General features: G+C 46.7%; 1 protein-coding gene across 1 annotated transcript; it reads left to right on the forward strand.

Moving 5' to 3' along the window:
- The first annotated feature begins 654 nt into the window (after positions 1-654).
- On the forward strand, positions 655-17,695 carry LOC135809756 (uncharacterized). Its single transcript, XM_065323176.1, has 9 exons — positions 655-1,035; positions 2,842-2,951; positions 7,935-8,183; positions 9,641-9,725; positions 10,041-10,199; positions 11,058-11,249; positions 12,909-13,072; positions 15,245-15,363; positions 16,698-17,695. The coding sequence occupies exons 1-9, from the start codon at positions 813-815 to the stop codon at positions 16,828-16,830; spliced, it is 1,434 nt and encodes a 477-aa protein (XP_065179248.1). The 5' UTR covers positions 655-812; the 3' UTR covers positions 16,831-17,695.
- The last annotated feature ends 1,379 nt before the right edge of the window (positions 17,696-19,074 follow it).

Here is a 19,074-nt window from a genome sequence, read left to right on the forward strand (position 1 = left end):
CACAAGAGTTTCCAGTCTTCACTGTCTGAACAAGGATTTGAAAAAATTCAAGCCCGAGCGTAGCCGCTTTGGCTACACCAGTAGACGATGGCTGTGAGCACTGCAGCGCCAACCCGGTTCGCTCCCCCCAGGCGATGCAGCTATTGCGTGAGTGCGGCGGGATTTTCACGCCTACACCGGACCCTCAACATCCTGGGCACTTCATGAGCATCCAAAAATATTGATTCCATGATCTAGATGTACATGTGCGTCTTCTGGGGGGAGGGAGGGGGGTCAAGGGAGAGAAGCACCAATATCGTCTCTAAAAAAACATCGATATTTACGGACGGCCCCTAATATTATCCTATGTCATGACATGAGTCTCAATGACAATGTGCGGACAGACATGAGTTCTTGATGCGCGGCCCGACTAGCGGCATGCAGGTAGATGGTTCGGGTTTCACACACGATCACACTCGTAGATAGGCCTAGCCTACTCGCACTGACTGTGCACATGACATGTGCTGCACTGTAGATCTACTGTACGTCGTTTATCGTTGCATAACCTACATCAGTACAGTCATCATGGTCATGTAACAAGTACACATGTAGTACTAGTAGGTCTACATAGTCTACGTGTGTGGTTGTTGGCCGTCTTCCGACTCTTGGTCGTAGCAGTGCGTGCGTTCACTTCGGCCAGTCCAGGACCAGGTGTTCATCACTCAGCGTTGAAGCAGCAGCAATGTTGATCTTCAAATGTGCGTGTGCCGGTGTGGGAAGCAGGAACCCAAGGACGCCTGGCGTAAACCGTGACTTCGAAAGCAACCACCATCATGGCGAGCCGAGTGCGAGCAATGACTTTGTTGCCCGGCACGAGAGCACAGCAGGTGTTTTCCTTGGCAGTGTTGCTAGTAGTACTCGTGGAGGCCGTCGTGAGGGCGAGTGAGATTCCGACTCTATCGGAGGAGTGGGCCGAGAAAGGACATTCGGACATTTTGAAGTCTTTGACGGCGAACTATGGTGAAAGAATTCGTGAGCACAGAGCATCGTCACCCGGTAAGGAAGAAGGAGAAGAATAACGCACAATATTGTGGTGTAGCGGCTGAGGCGGCAAGTGCTCATGGAGATCACAGCGAGACTACATTCCACTGGCTAGGATTGGCATTTTCAGTACAGCCTACAGGCCACGATAAGTAGTGAGGGCAGGGCAGGGCAGGGCTGACTTGCGGCGTAGACAATCTTCATCACTTTTAGCCAAACGATACAACAGAGGAAGTACACAGAAGTCAAAACCTTTACTGTCCGGCCTCTGGGCACAACATAGCAGCCGTTTTCAGTTTTCACTCTGCATTTCTATTTCTTATACCTGTAAATCTACCACACGGCACAGAGCACCACGCATTGTTCGTTGTAACTACAATGACGATTATGTAATTCACTAATTGTTGTCTGATGATTGCCTAGGCTATGGGCATGAAACTAATAGTTACAGCGAACGATGCTCGGTGCTCTGTGACGTGTGTAGTGCGTAAGATAGCTCTATTCGAACGAATATTGAGCACTCTACCGAGCCTGAGGACACTCATTTGTACCTGTACCTGTAAATTTACAAAAATCTGTTTGTAGTTGTAAGTACCGAGCCACTGGCATGTCACATTGTCAGACTAGAAGGTGATTATGCATCCTTCATGCTTCGCTGGGAAGTGCCATGTAGGTATTGATTTTGTGGGCTGACAGGGTTCGGGCGGAAACTGCTGGAGTATGGCTTGGCGGGAAGCAACTTAAGTTTGAAGCCAGGAGAAAGCAAATTTTGACGCGCCGTCCCCGCAGTGCTGCTTTCATGGTTTCATGCGTCTGTACACACATGTATCAGGGGCGTAGGAGGGGTTTTGGAAGTGGTCCGACCAAAGGTCGGTGCGGCCGAAGGCCGTGTTGGAGGGGGGTCCAGGGGACCTCCCCCGGGAAAATTTTGTAAAAAAGACACAAAATCCTGCGTTCTGGCACACTTCTGGCGCAGTGTACATGATTGTAGTGTGCAGTCGAGTCGAGTAGATCTACGACTGCAGATGCATAACAGATCTACGAGTACGAGTCTAGAAAAAGGTCAAAGTCTGATGCGCATATTATATCATGCATATGCATCGATGGATCCTGATTTTTTTTATTACGGTTTTGCACGTTTCGGACGGACCACACTTTTCGAAAAGTGGTACGGCCATGGTCGTACCAGTCGTAGCGGGTGCTACGCCCCTGTGTATGATATGATGTAGTTAGTTGGAGCTTTGGGCGTGCTTGGCTCTGTAACAGGGCGCAAAGTGGAATCTTCATTGTCTTGAGAGCATGGTGATATCGAACGAGTCGAAGAAACGACTGATTTATTGCAGTGCACGGGCATACCAAAGATGGCCGTGAGTCCTGTGAGATTCCCCGCGGAGAGTGGTGTCGGCAGCAGAGCAGGCCTCGGCGGCCATTTTGCTGTGATTTCGGAAGTTCACTTCAAAGTGGGTCCTGAAGAGAGTGGTTAATATTTATGTTTATGTTAGCCCCTGCCTGCGAATGTGATAGTCCCCGGCAGATGACGCTACAATTGTGTTTGGAATGATTTCATCGTTTAATTGGAAATTAGGCTTCTAGCGTGATTTCAGGATTTCAGATCTGCTGTGTAGGTTTATGGCGTCCAACGCAAGCGGAAAGGCGGTTCTTGAGCCGCCCTGTACGCGAACCCGTGAAATTTCTGGTTAGGTTCTTTCTACTTGCCTTGTTCCTACTACGCCTTGAGGACTGTATGTATAAGCACTACTTTGAAGGAATCAGCTAGGGTCCTAAATGTAACCTATTTTCGCATTCTTTCCCCGTGCGCAGAATGCAGTGTCAATGCTAGTTACACTGGCCAGTGTAACCTGGACTGTCAGTGTGTGGATGGCAAGTGGAAATGCTGTCGGCTGAGGAAGAGTGTGAAGAACTTATCTCAGGTGAGGTCCCTAGCGCCCGTGAAGACCAACAATGTTCAATATCCTATACACAGAACTTGTCTTCCATTGACAGGAGGGAGGTTTTGCAACATGTAAAACGATTACCGAACGAGTCGCTGACTCGTTTTGCATCCCAAGCCAGGCCCAAATGGCTGGGAATTCCAATGTGCTTGGGAAGTTAATCCCGTTGCTGTAGTGGAATGAATTCCGAACAACTATAGCACCATCTGTGTCACTGCAAGTCTGCAGCACAACCTGTTGTTAGAGACTGGTCGTCTCACCAGATTAAGACCCTGATTTATGATACACCCAGACCGGCATTAAAATCACAGTTACGTCTCTTATATTCGACTAGCGCAGGCTTTACAGGATGTCCGACAACGGATATTTGGGCTGCATGCTTTGCCTTCATGCTTTTCCCGTGTCCTGCAATGTCGTAACACGCTCTCTGTGAATGTTACATCTCCCGAGCTGCTGGAGTAGAGGTAGACGGTACATAACTAAGTTGTACAGTAAAATCGTGTGTAAGCGAACCCTGGGTTTAGCGACCAACTGCTCCTAATGACCCTTTCCCCAGGCTTGCACGGGCAGTTCTACGCAGACACTGTGGGACCTGGTTCAAAAGACCACCTGGCTTTAATGACCGATTTTGCTTGCACCGTGGGGTGGTCGCTTAAACGGTCGGTTTTACTGTACTTCGAAGTATGCACAATGCCAAGCTCACATACTGGCTGTAGACTTTTCTCTAAAGATATTGAAATAAGTACCGTACTGGCAATATATGTTGCCGCGTAACGCGTAACGCATGGGGGGGGGGGGGGGGGTGCGGCGTAACGCGCGACCAGGCTAGTGCGACAAATTTTCGTTGCGTTCGTAACGCGCATCAGGCGGGTTGCGGCGATCTTTTCATTGCAGTTTGCACTGCAAAGGCTGAAAACTGTGAAAGCACGTGTACCGCGTGGCAAAAAAAAGGACTGCGGCAATATAGAAACCTGTGTAACGGCTCCTGTGCGACTTTGCATGTAACGCCCTGCGTGCGGCAAACATGTGCCAATGTAACGCTTCATGGCCTCACTGCGGCAACATATATTGCCAGTACGGTATAATCAAATGTTAGGGGCTAGTATTGGTTGAATTTGAACAGGGGGTGGGTGTCACTCCAGAAGGTTCCCGGATAAGACCCACACTCGAGTGATAGGGAGACTAAGTACAGTACAGCAGTGTGTCTTCCTGTTCCCCAAAACACAGCTTTCATCAGAATCTCACGGTAGATACGGCAGGTCACCAAGTGGAATTGTCAAGCATCTTCGAGCATAGAGAACGAAAGTTTGTAACCAGCAGCATTGTGCCAGCTAGTGGTGGCACACATCGGCCACACATACAGTGGAACATAAGAAATACGTAAACCAAAGTGACTGGTTTAAAGGGGAAGTCCGGTGAAAAATTTAAATTTCAGGGTCGGTAGAGTTTCGGGGGCTGAGTCGAATGGTGTTGGTCCCCATGTGTCTCCGACAAAGCGTTCTCGAGATATTTCCGCTTGAAAAACTGAGTTTCGGGGGGGGGGGGGGGCTGCGCCATGATGTCATGCGGCCGCGCCACACCCTCCGCAACGTCATAGCGTGCAGCTAGGTCAAAAGGAGTGTGTGAAAGCAATAGTGTCAGTGCTATTTCAAATGATTTGGCGACCGATAGTAGGTGGTGCAAGCGACCCCGAAGACGTAACTCCTTCTGAGAGTGAGGATGCAGCCATGGCTGACCTTCATGAGTTCGGTCTGGGGCTGAGAACCTCGGTATTCAGCTGAAGAAATGGCCGCGCGGGCCGGTCAAGAGTGAGCGATACTGAGTTTCCGACTGATGAAGAAGCAGCACATAGCCAGCAATCGCATGTCATCACGTACATTGAAAATCAACATAATTTTGCGAATCGACCTTTTTTTCCGGATCACTTTTCAACGAGGACGAAGCAAAGTCGGCCGAACGAAGCCTAGAGGAAGAAAATCACCCTCTCCACTTCACCATCACGATACTGACATAGATACGAGATGAAACAACTAAAAAATCCACAAGAAAACTGTACGGCCATCATCGCGCTGACTTTGGTCCGACTTTGATCTGAGAATTTCTATCACGATCAAAAATGTACGAGGAGCACTCAAAAATTAGCCACAGACGTACCTTTATCGCTCTCTACTCCTTTTTCAAGGCACAAAAGTCGACTCTCCACTTTCAAACCAGGAACCAGACATACCAGTGGTCCTTTTCAGCTGCTCCACGAGCGCAGGAAATGTTCACCAAGGGGCGCAGAGCAGCATCCATTCCAGAAAAAGAGCTAAAATACGGGTGAGACTGCATGCCTGAGTACATGAGTACATGTATGAGTACATGCAGAAAATAGTCAATTTCAGCGTTTCTGCTCCAAACAGCAACTAGCTTCGACTAGAAAAAAAGATTGCACCAAAGGATCAAACAACAACCATTTTGTGCAGTTTTTTTGCAGATGGCTTCCTTGTGCTTGGCCCAGCACGCCAAAAATCACACCTCGGAGGAGTACAAAAATTACAACTCTCAGATGTCCTCGATTGCTGGCCATGGCAGACAAGGAGTCGTAACTGGGGCATTTAAAAAAAACACATCTGCAGGCTTTCTGACAAAGCTGTATTATGCCCCTAAGCATATTTTTTGTCTAAACCGAAAGATTATGCCGACCTTACACGTTGCAATCTGTATAATATGCCGGAGCATAATTATTTGACGAAATCCCAAGATTATGCCAAATATTATGCCGGCATAATCCGCCAAGGGCTAGCAGCTATTGCAGACAAGGCTGATATAATTATCAGATCGCTGGAGAGCAGAGTCGCCAAAATGGAGAAGAGTGATGCGAGTGCTCTAAATGTTGTTCGATACCGATTCGCTTTGACTCCAGTAGCCTGCCACATGGTGATGTTTTGGTGCGAACTTGGCATATTTCGGACTACTCAATTGGAGAACAGTGCAGGCTCTTTGAACCACGAGCACGACTGTTCGCTCGCTACGCTACGGGATTTGAAAGTTCTGGGTCCGGGAGCTGTTCGCTGTTTTGTCACTTGTCACGGTTGTGCACTCATTGCTGTAGCATAAAATAATGAGGCGGGAGCGGAAAACTAAAATTTTCTTTCTCAAAGCACAACCACCGGCACCGGCAAGGAGAAACGCACGTTCTCTGACTACATGACTGTACACTACGACTGATAGCAGTGATACGAGTGTAGTACATGACAAGTCCGTGTGTTGACTAGTTTTCTGAGTCTTGTGACTCGAATCTTGTTGTAGCTACCCCAGCACGGCAGTGCGGGAGTAGTTCCGCGTGTGATGAGTTTGTTTACTACACTACAGGCTAGCATACACGCAGCACATTGCTAGAGCCGCAGAGGTCAGTGCGTGCCGACGGAAAAAGTCCAACTCGGAAACGGCTAAAATACGGTATAATCTCGAGGTTTACCGAGCTGAAAATCACAGGGTACGTAGTGTTTGTAACACTGAATCGAATGGTCTTGGTCAGAAGAAGCTGCGACAAACGGTCCCCCAATCGAACGCGCTCCGAATATGGCCATTTTGTACACAACTAGATGGTGTGGCTACCTGGCTGCACGCTGTGACGTCATCACCTGGATCTGGGTGATACGCGCTCAAATTCGCACATGTTCGATTGGGCGTATCTGACGAACCATAGGCCGCAGCCTCCTCGGAGAACGACCATTCGACTCAGCGCCCCGAACTCTACGGACTGTAAAATTTATATTTTTCACCGGACTTCCCCTTTAAACTCTCCTCATCACTAGCCGACTAGGTGTTGTCATTCTGGAGGTTCAGGTGTGTGAATAGTGTACAATCATGTACCCTCAAGGCATGGCTGAACACTGTCATCACTTTCTACATGGTAGTAGGATTCTAACCACAGGGAGGGGGGGGGGGGGGAGGGCAGCACCCTACTCTGATTGAGCCCCCACCCCCCCCCCCCTCCTCTCCCTCAGGCCCGTGAAAAAGTGGCACATTCGCCTCATTTGTAGATTTTTGTGTTTTTTCAGGCCATTCAACGCCGTTACGCGCTGCATATGCCGATAGGGTTTACCGGGTGTTAGCAGCCGTCGTTAATTCCCTTCAGGAACGGACACGATAATTTACTTTTACTTAATTCAACAAAAATACAGTCGATAGTCACTAGCAGAGGGTTCAAAAGGCACATTTGTCTGGGGTAAAGTTGGGGTGAGGTACATTGCATTTTGGGAGGCAAGACAATTTTGGAAAGTGGAAGAATGGGTTACATAGCCAGCAATCACATCTCATCACGTACATTGAAAATCAACATAATTTTGCGAATCAACCTTTTTCTCAGCATCACTTTTCAACGAGGACGAAGCAAAGTCGTTCAAACGAAGCCTAGAGGAAGAGAATCATCCTGTCCCCTTCACCATCACGATACTGATATAGGTACGAGACGAAACAAGAAAACTGTACGCCCACCGGTGCGCTGACTTTGGTCTGAGAATTTTTTACGACCATCAAAATGTACGAGGAGCACTCAAAAATCAGCTACAGACGTACCTTTGTCGCTTTCTACTCCTTTTTCAAGGCACGAAAGTCGTCTGTCCACTTTCAAACCGGGAACAAGACATACTAGTGGTCCTTTTCAGCTGCTTCACGAGCGCAGGTAATGTTCACCAAGGCCCCAGAGCAGCATCCATTCCGGCCAAACAGCTAAAAATACGAGTAAACCTGCATGCCTGAATACATGAGTCCATCAGTACAGTCATGCGGTAAATAGTCAATTTCAGCAGGCAGGGTAAATGTTTCCCCTGCCTGCCCCCTTACTGGTTTTACCTGGCTAGAACCACTTTAGTGTTTCTCAGGTGCCCAATATGACGGGTTCTGCTGTGATAAGGATGCTGGTTGACTTCAAACTTCATCAGCGCTGTGCAATTCTATTTTCATATCTTTTTTCAGGAGGAGAAGGACAGATTCAACAGAGCTTTCGTTACCGCAGCCACGGATGAGCGCTATAAGCCTGCAATGCGATCAGTCATCTGGTCACACGCCGTATTTGCCTGCTTCATCATGAGCAGGCAAGACTACATCTATGACACTGAGGTTTCTTACCACAATCTCCTTCTCCTAGCGCTGGAGAATCTTCTACGCTTGATTGACTGCCGCGTCACACTACCCTACTGGGATCCATCTATTGAGCATCACAAGGTCTGTACAGGATAATTCCCTCTTTCAACGGCATTTGTAGCGTAGCATGGCATTGCAAGCAGTCATTTTGTTTTGTCGTCATGATGGAAAATATTGTAATTCTTTCTACATGCAGTACTGAAACCAATATTTTCAATTATGCCCGTTACTCCTCGATCCGAAATACTGTAAAAGCCATATAACGAAGTGCTAACTCTAAAGAGTTAACGAGGAGAAATCTGTCGTTAAAATAGAAATCGTTATACAGAAATCGATACATATACTGTCCTATTGAGCGTTGAGAATAAGTGAAAATCGTTACCTTTGGTACACGTAAACCAGTCGATTTTGGGAAATCGTTATAATTATATGCGCCTCGTTAGAATAATGGCTTTTACAGTAAATGTAGAGACGTTGCCGTGGCAATAAAAGAGACGTTCTTTGGCCTCCAACCGGGGAGATCGTGCTTGCTCAAGTATTAGCCACATTTCCAGGAAGGGTGAGTTGCACGTTGGGGAGAAGCGAACCTCTCTAGTCACTAAAGTCAACTGTGGCAATAGGCATCTGTCAATCGAATGATTCAACTCACTTACCGTAGTACATTCTCAGAGTTGAGTAACGATATGTCCTTTTTAACGTTACTGAATATTTTGAAAAAGTTACATTTCGGGCCAGTCATCTACGTGCGCATAGGAACAGTGTTGGCCTATATATGTAGCATTTTTGGCAGAAATGCAGGTACATTTCATCATAGCCAGACTTTTGCCTTTTCCCGATTCCCTCAACTAGTGAACAGCCATGTTTGTAGCCAGTTTCACATGGAAGAGGAGTGGGTAACCAGCTGATTTTCAAAGTGTGTTGATAGTTGCACAGATCTGCACCAACTCCCCGCATACTGAGAGCCGAGCGTATTAATGTCTGGGCCTTCTGCCACATTTGCCCAACTAGAGCAATGCACCAGCGCAGTGTGTGGCCTACACTGTAGTCTTTAGCATAGTAAAGCCTGTCAAGGCGACCACTCGGATAAGGCAACCACCTGTCCAAGAGGACCACCACAACCAGGACCAAGGGCAAGGGATGCTATTCTCACTCAAATAACCCTGGATAAGGAGGCCACCTGGTTACAAAGACCACGTTTTGAAGGCCCCTTGAGCGGACGTCTGACTCTTAGACAGGTTTCACTGTACCGGATTCGAAATGTATGCACTTAATTCTCCCGCTCAGTGGTGTTGTGGTGTTGATAGGTCGAACCATGGCCTGCACAGTGGTGGCACATTTCAAATTTGAAAAGGAGGCCAAAAAGAAGCGGCAGGGGATGCGCAGCTCTAGACGATACCATTTTGGCTACAAGCCTTGTAACGCAGTGTCAAACCAGTCAAACACAAGGTCTCCTAGTGAAACAGAGGTATTTCTATTCAATTGTATGTGTGCATGCGTGCGTGTGTGTAACCCTATCGTGTGCATTCCATTATGTGCAGACCTTCATGGAACAGCTTCCAGAAGGCTTTGGTGGCAATGGGGTGCCTCCTGACCTCTGTATGCAGGATGGCCCATACAGAGAAGGTAAACACATTGCTAATGCATGCCTGTGATGCCAGAATAACTGGGGTATATGTGCGATGAGTATTGGAGAGAGCTAGTGACCCCTTCCTCTGGTATCCTGGCTCCCCTTCAATTTTTCCACCAAGATCTCATGTCAGTGTTTTGCATTGGGTCAGACACACTCACCATTCAACAATGCTGGTACTGTAGTCTGATGCCTATGATACTGCAACATGGGCTGTTTGTAGTTGCATCACTCCAGTCAAGGTGTGCAAAAGGCGGGTGGGTATGGTGGATGACAGAGCTGTGAATGTGTATTCCATTATGGTCTTTCAGGTGCCTTCAAAGTGCCAAAATTCATTTACAAGGGAGTAGAGCTGCCCTACTCCAACTGCATCCAGCGAAGTATCAACACCACTCGATACGCATACCCCTATCAATTGTTTAATATCCTGCTTACCATCAAGCCAAGCAGTGCAGTTCTGTTCGAAGCTGGTAAGTTATTTAGTGGCAAGTGGTCGTTAGTTAGAGGTTTGCACCGCACAACCATGTATGAATGTGAGGCCGCCTGTGCCTGGCAAAGTGGTCTGCAGTACCAGGCTGGTCGCTAGTCATGGTGGTCTGTAGTACCAGGCTGGTCGCTACTGAGCCATGGTGGTCTTTGGTTACAGTTTTTACTGTACTTACTGTAAGTATTTGATTGACATGGTCCATGAGAATGCCCGGGCGGTTTCTAAGAGGGATCCATACCCCCAACTACAGTCCTTACAGTCACATGAACTCTTTGCTCTTCGCAGATTTTACCGTCCTCTACTGTCTAGCATGACCAGACTAGTACAGTTTAGATTGGGCCTCACTTGAAGCCTCCCCAATCCGAAAAATGCTAATGAATGCTGGCTGTACCTGCAAATAATTTACTTTCTCGGAGATATAAAAAATATCAAGGAAAGAAAAAAAACAAGTTTCAAGCTCTTCACCGCCATCATCATCTACTGTGGAAGCCATTATTCTAACGAGGCGCATATACAAGTATAACGATTTCCCCAAATTAACTAGTTTACGTGTACCAAAGGCAACGACTCTCACTCATTCTCAACGCTCAATACGACAGTATATGTATCGATTTCTGTATCACGATTTTATTTTAACGACAGATTTCTCCTCGTTAACGCGTTAGAGTTAGCACTTCGTTATATGGCTTTTACAGTACTTGGCTATGCATGTACTTGTCCTGATCGTTTTTTATCAAGGATGTTGCAGGATATAGTTCGTCCTGCATTCCTGAAGTACTTTCTAATAAAAAAAACATTGCACTAAGCTCAGGCGTTCCAACGTGTCTGTTCTCGTTGACAGGATTGTTTGAACTGTTCGATGCGAACTTCCACACGGCGTTCACAGGGTCTTTCTCTGGCCTGTTTCCTGCGCTGGATCCACTGTTCTTCATGATACACAACTTCGTCAACAAGATAATTGCCAACTATCAGATGCAGGGCCCCAGCCATCTCACTGGCGGAGGCAGATGGACCAATCGTCAGGCCATTGCAAGTAAGATCACTGTGAACATCCTACCAGTGATAATGTCCTCTAGTCCCCGAGTTACTCCGCAGTGTCAGTGTCAGCCATTTTATTTTAGTCACTCCACGCATGTACGCTTTCTTAGGATACAGTCTTGTTTCATGATGCACACAGAATAGAGCCAGGGAAAATTCCACTGCCACATAAGGACCACGTATGGCATGCCGCTGCCCTCCAAAAAGCGAAGGGGGAACTTCAATAACTGTGATTTACGTTCAACTAATGGACATACTCTGTTGAAGTATATTAAGGACGTACTTCAGGGTTAGATTGTGTGATTGTTGAATTCTCTTCTATTAGTATCAACTCGTGAGTAGATACAGCACTGAGTTTAAGTGGAAATACCTCAATACAACGCTGTCACGCTCTACTCCAGCAGCTGGAGGCAATAAAAAAAAACTATTTTCAAGTTCAACACAATGAAAGACTGGGTTCCACCATTTGCTCCTTGAACAAGGACATCATCAAAAAAAAAGCATCCTCTGCGGAAACTGGCATAATTATGTGTTCGCCTGTAATGACTCTACCCCTCTTTAAAACACATACACATCGTACAATTTGATCCATAATTGTTACAGAGATTCTATAATTATGTCTTTTCAATTGCGCTGCCTCGATTATAGATTAGTCCATGGCAGGGGTGGGCCTAATAGGTTGTCAGTGTCCGACAGGTTAGCCTAAGGGTCGTACTATCCACATAGAAAACCTCTTCGAAGAAAGAGTCGCACTGTGTCAAAGGTGAAGTGACCCCATGCAGCAAAGTGATACATGGTTTCTATCATTCCGAGTCCCATCCGTATGCAGAGACATGCACAATGGATCCGTTTATTTGGAGCTTGTGATCCCGTGTGAAGACAGGCCTGGCGAAAAGTGGCAGTAAATACACACCTGCCCACCATACAAGCGCTCTAATCTGCCAGGCTGATAAGTGATAAGTGATGTACCAGCCCACTATGTCAGATACCACTAGCCATTCATCAACCTGGTGATGGTGGTGGTGGTGGTGGTGGTGGTGGTGGTGGTGGTGGTGGTGGTGGTGAGGAGAGCTCTATGCCAGATTGTAAATTTGCAGCTTAGGCCTCGGTCACACTACGGCAACGGTTTGAAGCTGGATGCAGCGTCAAACTCCAGCACTTGACGCTGACGTGGAGTCACACTGCATTTTTGCTTTTGCCATCGCGGCCTGACGCACTCCACAAAAAGGGCCACTGTGTGACGAACCAAATCCCTGTGATACTAGAGTGCTGTACAATACGCTATTTTTCAAAAGACACTGTTTTTCATGCGAGTGCATGCAGCGGCAACGCAGCCGATTTGCTCGCGTCAGACGCTGCTGCGTCTGACCCTCAAATTTCCCCGCGTTCTCGTCAGTTGCCATGGAAAAACTCATGATTCTGACGCTGACGCAGCATTTTTGCAGCAGTGTGACCGAGGCCTAAGAGAGTGTGTGTGTGTGTGTGTGCAGGCGTGATTTACCGCCATTTTGTCAGGCGTGTGTGTGCGTTTTCAATACCGTATGAGTCAGCCATAAATACACTGAGCTCCAGTAGAATTTTCAACTTCATCGTCCTATGTAAGTAACTCTATATGCTCTCATGGCAATGGTACTCTTGATGCCGGTCACTGCAGCTTTCCCATGGTTTGAAAGCAAGGATTTTGTGGACTGCCAGAACTTTCCCAATGACGTTTGTGTGCGTTGGGATGCCGCACTGGATCGCAATGAGGCCATCAAGATGAAGTACTATGCGGGCCTGGAGGTACCACGCCAAGACCACATGTTTGTACCATACGAGGTAAGATTTACTTCGAAGTACTGACCACGCACGCATCTCTGGGCTGCGTTGTAATACCAAATTCAACAAACATGGGTTTTTACTTTTATTAATAAAGAAGAAGAAGAAAGAGGAAAAATTCAGGCCATCAGCTATTATGCAAAGTGTCAAAGTGTAGATTGGCTTTGTTTTGTTTTACATTACGAAATAGTGCTAGCAACTTTAGTGATCCAGTAGAGGATGTGTGCGTTGTATTCTTTTTTTACATTTTGCATTAAAAACCATCACCGTTACCTGGTGGTCGCATAGAGCATAGAGCACGCAGGGTTATGAACCGGCTTTCCTCTCTACCCAGTGGAGATATTTGAGAAAGATACACTTTCCCAGTTTCCAATATGGGTAAACGTATCTTCCAGTTTTGTTTCACACCTACTTTCTAGCCGCATTGGTTGACACGCAGCCGCGCAACACTATTTCACATGGTGTGCTTATGCTGACAATACGATTGCTTGAAATGCAAACAGTCGACTGTGGCATGATTTTTCGTGACTGGTGTCGTACAGTTCCCTGAGAACTGGCAGCAGCTTGCACTAGTCTTGTTAGCAAAGCAGCTCTTTCCTGGATGATCCTGGCATACCAAGGTGACAGCTGGTGTTATTAGCCAAGAAGGTGATTTGCGACGACTGTGGGTGCAAATTGCAAAACAGAATTAGTTTTCTGAATAAAAACTCGGATGTTGAGCCAATAGTAATATGTAAAGAGATAAGGACCTATCAGTTACTAGTTATGAATAACAGTCCACCAAGTTCGAATTGAGTTATGGTTAGACTGGTTTGTCCAATGGTCTTACTAGTCTCGTCATCATCATCCCTTAACCCTTTACCGTTTTAGGTATTTGTACAGCAAAAACCGACCGTCATTGTTCATGCCGTAACTTTTTTATTTTTCACTTTTATTATGTACAAAATGGGGTGATTCTGAAAGTAAAAACCCTCAGGAATGCGATGCAACAACTTTCAAGTCTAGAAACCGAACAGAGATTTCACTATTTAGCACTAATAATTATTTGAATTCATTGCCGATCGGGCAAACTGTTGCAATATGCAATAAATCAGATCCTTGCACTGGAGTGGCTCCCTCAGGTAAGTGGATACCAGGTTCGTTCTCTGGGTGGAATGCAGGAGTGTTACCAGTCACAGCGGTGTCAGCATTGTCCCAAGTATTGCAAATATTGACTAGTGCAGGTTGCACCGCTGGCTGTACATAGTACCTGTGCACCACGACCTCTACCGTGACGACGGCCTATTCCACGGCCGAATCCTCTCTCTCTGCCACGTCCTCTTCCACCATTAGTGGCACTCATCTCAGCGACACTGTCGTCGTCTGTGACATCCATGTTACGCTCACTGGCGCTGCTTTCACTCGCCATGTCATCGCCGCGGTCGTCGTCAGAATAAATATTTTCAACAGGATTGTCTGGCTCCACAAACTCATCTTCGCTGGATGAGGCAGCGACAGAGTCGTCAGGAAGGGTCTCCAGAAGCGAAAGAGCTTGCTCCGCGTCCATGGCTTGCACAGCAGGGCAGACAGTCGTGAGGCCAGCTCAAGCAAAAGTCGAAATAATCTGCAGGCAATACCAAAAGTCGCAGGGTACGCACTTTTCCCAAAGCGCATTTTTCAAGTCGTGATTTTCGCGATTTTTTTATATTGCATCACACAAAAAAATTGTCGGCACCCTCTGCGCGTACATCTTGGCTACCAGTAGGGAAAATCCCAGCTCTCTGCGGTGAACCAGTCCAGCGCTGTGCGCATAGAAGTCATCGACCGCGAGCGGTCGAAATTTGTACGTACAAACGGTAAAGGGTTAAAACGTTCGACATTCTTTGTTGCCAAGGGACATAGCTCGTGCACATCTTCGTGGCGCATCCCTTCCCCTCATTGGAACTTTCCGCGCCTGAGCCTTCCAAGATGGAAGGTTGTTGGTTAGCGCTTCGTAGATGTGTTGGAGCTAGGTGTGTCAGGTCGTCGAATGTCTCAATATCCTTGTCAGTTTTGTGCCTTGTTGTCGCACTATCTGACTGTATATTATCTCGTTACCTTGGTTTGACTGTTGGTCATAACTAGTAACTTATTGGCCCTTTTCTCTTTACATAATTATTGTTCTTCCTTCCTTCAACTTTCCCTGCTGCCCAGGTCCTCCGGGAGGAATCTATTGATAGTTCAGAGCACCTTCTTCTCATGTTGAAATGGTTTCGAAGGAAGTACTCGACATTCAAATTTGACGAGCACGGCCTCAGTGCTGCACCGGGCTGGTACGTGATTCGGAATGACGTAGATTTGTGTTCACTTTAAAAGGTGTTATGGGGGAGGGGGTAGATTTGTGTGATATCAAGGATGTTCTTCACCATGCTTGCTGCAGTGTGAATCTCACATAGCACATGAGCTCAGTGCATTGGCCAAGTAGCTTCAGTGTCTGACTGGTTATATTTCACATGATACTTCCCCCCGGCCCCCCCCCCCCCCCCCTACCAATATTATAGTGTATTGTGAACGCAACGTTATAGAGTGGCGTTCACGTCTGCAACTATCACACTACCCTACGGGACAGCCGAGTGTTGATTCCTAATCCACTCAACCTCTGCATGTGTGTAGGGATGTCAGCGAACGCACTGCGCAGGCCTCTGCGCATGCATTGCGTCATCGATTTTTTGAACGTGATCGCGGCCGACAGAGAAAACATGGCAGCGGTCTGTTTGCACCGCTGGGAGTCTTAAAATTACTGTTCTTCTGTCCCCGCGACCATTCAAATCATACGCGATACTCGAGGACCCACGTACTCACCACGTTCTCCCCCGTCGATTTCTCTGAAAGTTTGCACATCGTGAAACACCAGTATGAGAGGTGTTCAGGCCAATTTTCAAGGAATTTCCCTGGTTGGATCGTTCCAAAATCGGACTTCCATTTCTCGCTCGCGGCCATTTCTTGCGCGATGGAAGCGCCCTGCCCTGGTGAGTAACCAGCATCGCGCTTGGTAGAGAGTTGCTGCAATCAGCTCCCTGATGTCTTCGCTGCCATTGTCAGAAGCGATGGACCATGAATTTGTTTGAGAGTCTCTGGATGCCACTATTCCTCAGCCTAGTTTTTAGCCATTCCGTGCATCTTCTTCGCACGATTTATTTTGCAAAAAAAACGAAAGCGTTCATGAGTTTTCTTGTCGGCCGCGCGTAGATGGGCCAGGCTGACCTGCGCAGATGGGCCGCGCAGTGCGTTCGCTGATATCCCTAATGTGTGGTTCACATGATGATGATGTCAGCCATGTTGGTTCCACTGGCCACATACATGTACCATGATCGCATTCTACGCAAACTTAATCACATGACGAAGACGTCCTCCCACTCATGGTCACACTACATGTACCAGCATCCATGCTTGAGCTGCTGCAGAATAATAAAAAAAGTCCGTGGCGGAGCACTTTAATATCAAACCAGTGAATTCCGTGTGTTCAGTATTATAATTATTTCGGCATCTCAGTCGAGGAGAAAGAAAGTACAGCTAAAAGAGATATGAACATGGGGACTGGATTCAACCGTCGCGTGGTCCGTGCTGATACCGTTTCATTTCCATTTGTCCTTTCTGCTCCACACAGGGAGAAGCATTTTGGGCGGTATGGTTTTTTCAATCAGAGAAACGCGACCGCACCAGAATGTAAACTGTATGAACGAATCGATGCCAGCTTTGTGCATACAAACAGCTCATTTGCGCTTGCTGAGTTAATTTAGGAGCTGCACATGATGATACATAATATGTAAAATATAATTTGGGTTCTTGGAGCTTTCTCTTGCTTTGTTGCTGTGACTGCTCTTATGGCGTTTTATGACTTCCTTACACACTGACTTACTTACATGTAGACGTTTTACTAGGTTTGCACTGCATGATTTCTCCCCGGGGAGTGCTGACCACTCGCTTGACCTTCCACAACACTTTTTTCAAGCATGTTCATCAGTACCATTGTACGGAAACTGTGACGCAAACAATCCCACCAGCACTTTCCAGTACAGTGATTGTACCTCTGTAGTAAGTATATGCACCAAGAAATCATACTCTATTGCTTGAAGTATTATTTTGTACACGAAAGAGATTGGAAGGTTGCTTGCAGTATTACAAATAGGGGTGAAACGGTTACCCTGGTTATCGGGTACCCTTTGGCAGCACTGTTGTTCTTGGTCTGCCTTCCTTCCCCGCAAGGCACCAGAAGCAGCAAAATCGAGAGCGACCTGTGGCGGCGCCCTGATGGCATTCGGAGCACATGCCCCAGGGAGATCCATCGCCTGGCTATCTCCTTGGAGATGGGGGTTGGGTGTGGCAGCGGTTGTAGAGTTACCCTATTTAATAATAATTTAAAAAATCCATGGAATCTGCTTGTTTAGTGTTCGCACACTCTTGGCTGCCACTTTTGTATTTTTCGTGCTGCTGTGCTGTCCGCGGCTGCACTAGCCGTATTAACTGCTGTACCTGTATGCACACATACAATCTCTGGCTACGCTTTGGAACTGTTGTCGCTGCCTATGTCCTCATCTCTCTTCGCTTTTGATATGTTTGCTTGCTTGTATTGCTGAGGGAACATAATAATTATGCTGTTTTTTATTCGTGGGTCCCCATGGTGCATGGACCACACGCACTCATCCGTCGGATATGTGTGAATAATAATAATAATAATAATAATAATAATAATACTTATTGCAGCCCAATAGTAACAGTCACTATACAATAGCCTTCCGCATTTCTTCCACATTTCGTGCCAGGACATGCGAAGTCATGCAATTCACAGACAGTACACTACATTGCGACAAGCGCAGCATGTGCACTTACTGCGCTACATGCAAAACAGTCCAAATTGTCATAATATTATGAAGCAGGATTGAACAACCAACAACACATTCAACCTGTACATCCAACTGTACGACTGTCCAAGCCAGCTACTACAGTCAGACCTCGCTTATCCGGTCCTCTTTTATCCGGATCCCTTGGCATCGGGAAGAAAATCGTTGGTTACCGATTTACAGCACATGCCATGCATACAGTATGCGTGTTCGATTATCCGGTTCCCTCGCCTATCCGGATATTTTTTTTTGTGGAAAACGGATGTGTGCGGTTATGCGAGGTCTGACTGTAATACCGTGCTGTACCGTCGGATTTGGACCAAATTACGAAGTTTGTTGCGAACTTACAAGTCGTACTGTGCGAATAGCCTATGTGATTATGGATTTATGGAAAGCACTGCGTAAAAAGTGCAGAAATTAACCTTAAAAAAGTGCAGAAAACAACAAAAACGCAGGAAATCGCGGATATTGCAGAAAATCGCTGGTTTGGACCAAAATCGCAAAATTTGTTGCATCCGTGGAATCGCGATTTCCTGGAGGGACATGCTAACGGGCACTTGTTTGCTAACGGATCAGCAGCTAAACAGACGGTTACCCGGACCACCCCTAATTAGAAATTAAATTACTTCGCTTACTTTCGTATTCGCACATTCTGCACACACTAGGGCACATTCTGTCATCCTCTTCCTTTGACCTAGCAACTGCATATCACGTTTCAATTATTCTGTATGCACTATGTACACAGAAAGGTTCCCGACTGTCCAATAGAGTGCTCAATGTCCAAGAGCAGAGCTACTTACAACAAGAGGAGAGAAAAAGTGTTGGGACTCTGAGTTTCACGTACACATACCGCAAAGTCTTGTATAAAAGCCACACTTGAATAGAAGCCGCCCTCGAATAGAAGCCGCAATTTTGGGCCCATCGAATCACACATAAGCCTGGTTTTAGTGTTGACATACATAGAAATACGTGTCTTGTATAGAAGCCTGTCTCAGATAGAAGCCTGCTAAATTTCACCAACAAAGTCATAGAAGCCGCGGCTTTTATACAAGACTTTACGGTATACGCAATCATCGAGTCACAGCACCTTTCCCCTCCCCTTCCTGTGCTACTACTCACTATCAAGAGGCCATAATAATTATA

The sequence above is a fragment of the Sycon ciliatum genome, chromosome 2, assembly GCF_964019385.1.
Source record: "Sycon ciliatum chromosome 2, ocSycCili1.1, whole genome shotgun sequence".
NCBI lineage: Eukaryota > Metazoa > Porifera > Calcarea > Leucosolenida > Sycettidae > Sycon > Sycon ciliatum.

Bases quoted from the DNA above. Each gene is read 5' to 3' on its own strand.
- LOC135809756 (XM_065323176.1), top strand. From the start codon at position 813: ATGGCGAGCCGAGTGCGAGCAATGACTTTGTTGCCCGGCACGAGAGCA. The intron at 10,200-11,057 runs GTAAGTTATTTA...TCTCGTTGACAG, and splicing joins TGCAGTTCTGTTCGAAGCTG to GATTGTTTGAACTGTTCGAT. The intron at 13,073-15,244 runs GTAAGATTTACT...CCTGCTGCCCAG, and splicing joins ACATGTTTGTACCATACGAG to GTCCTCCGGGAGGAATCTAT.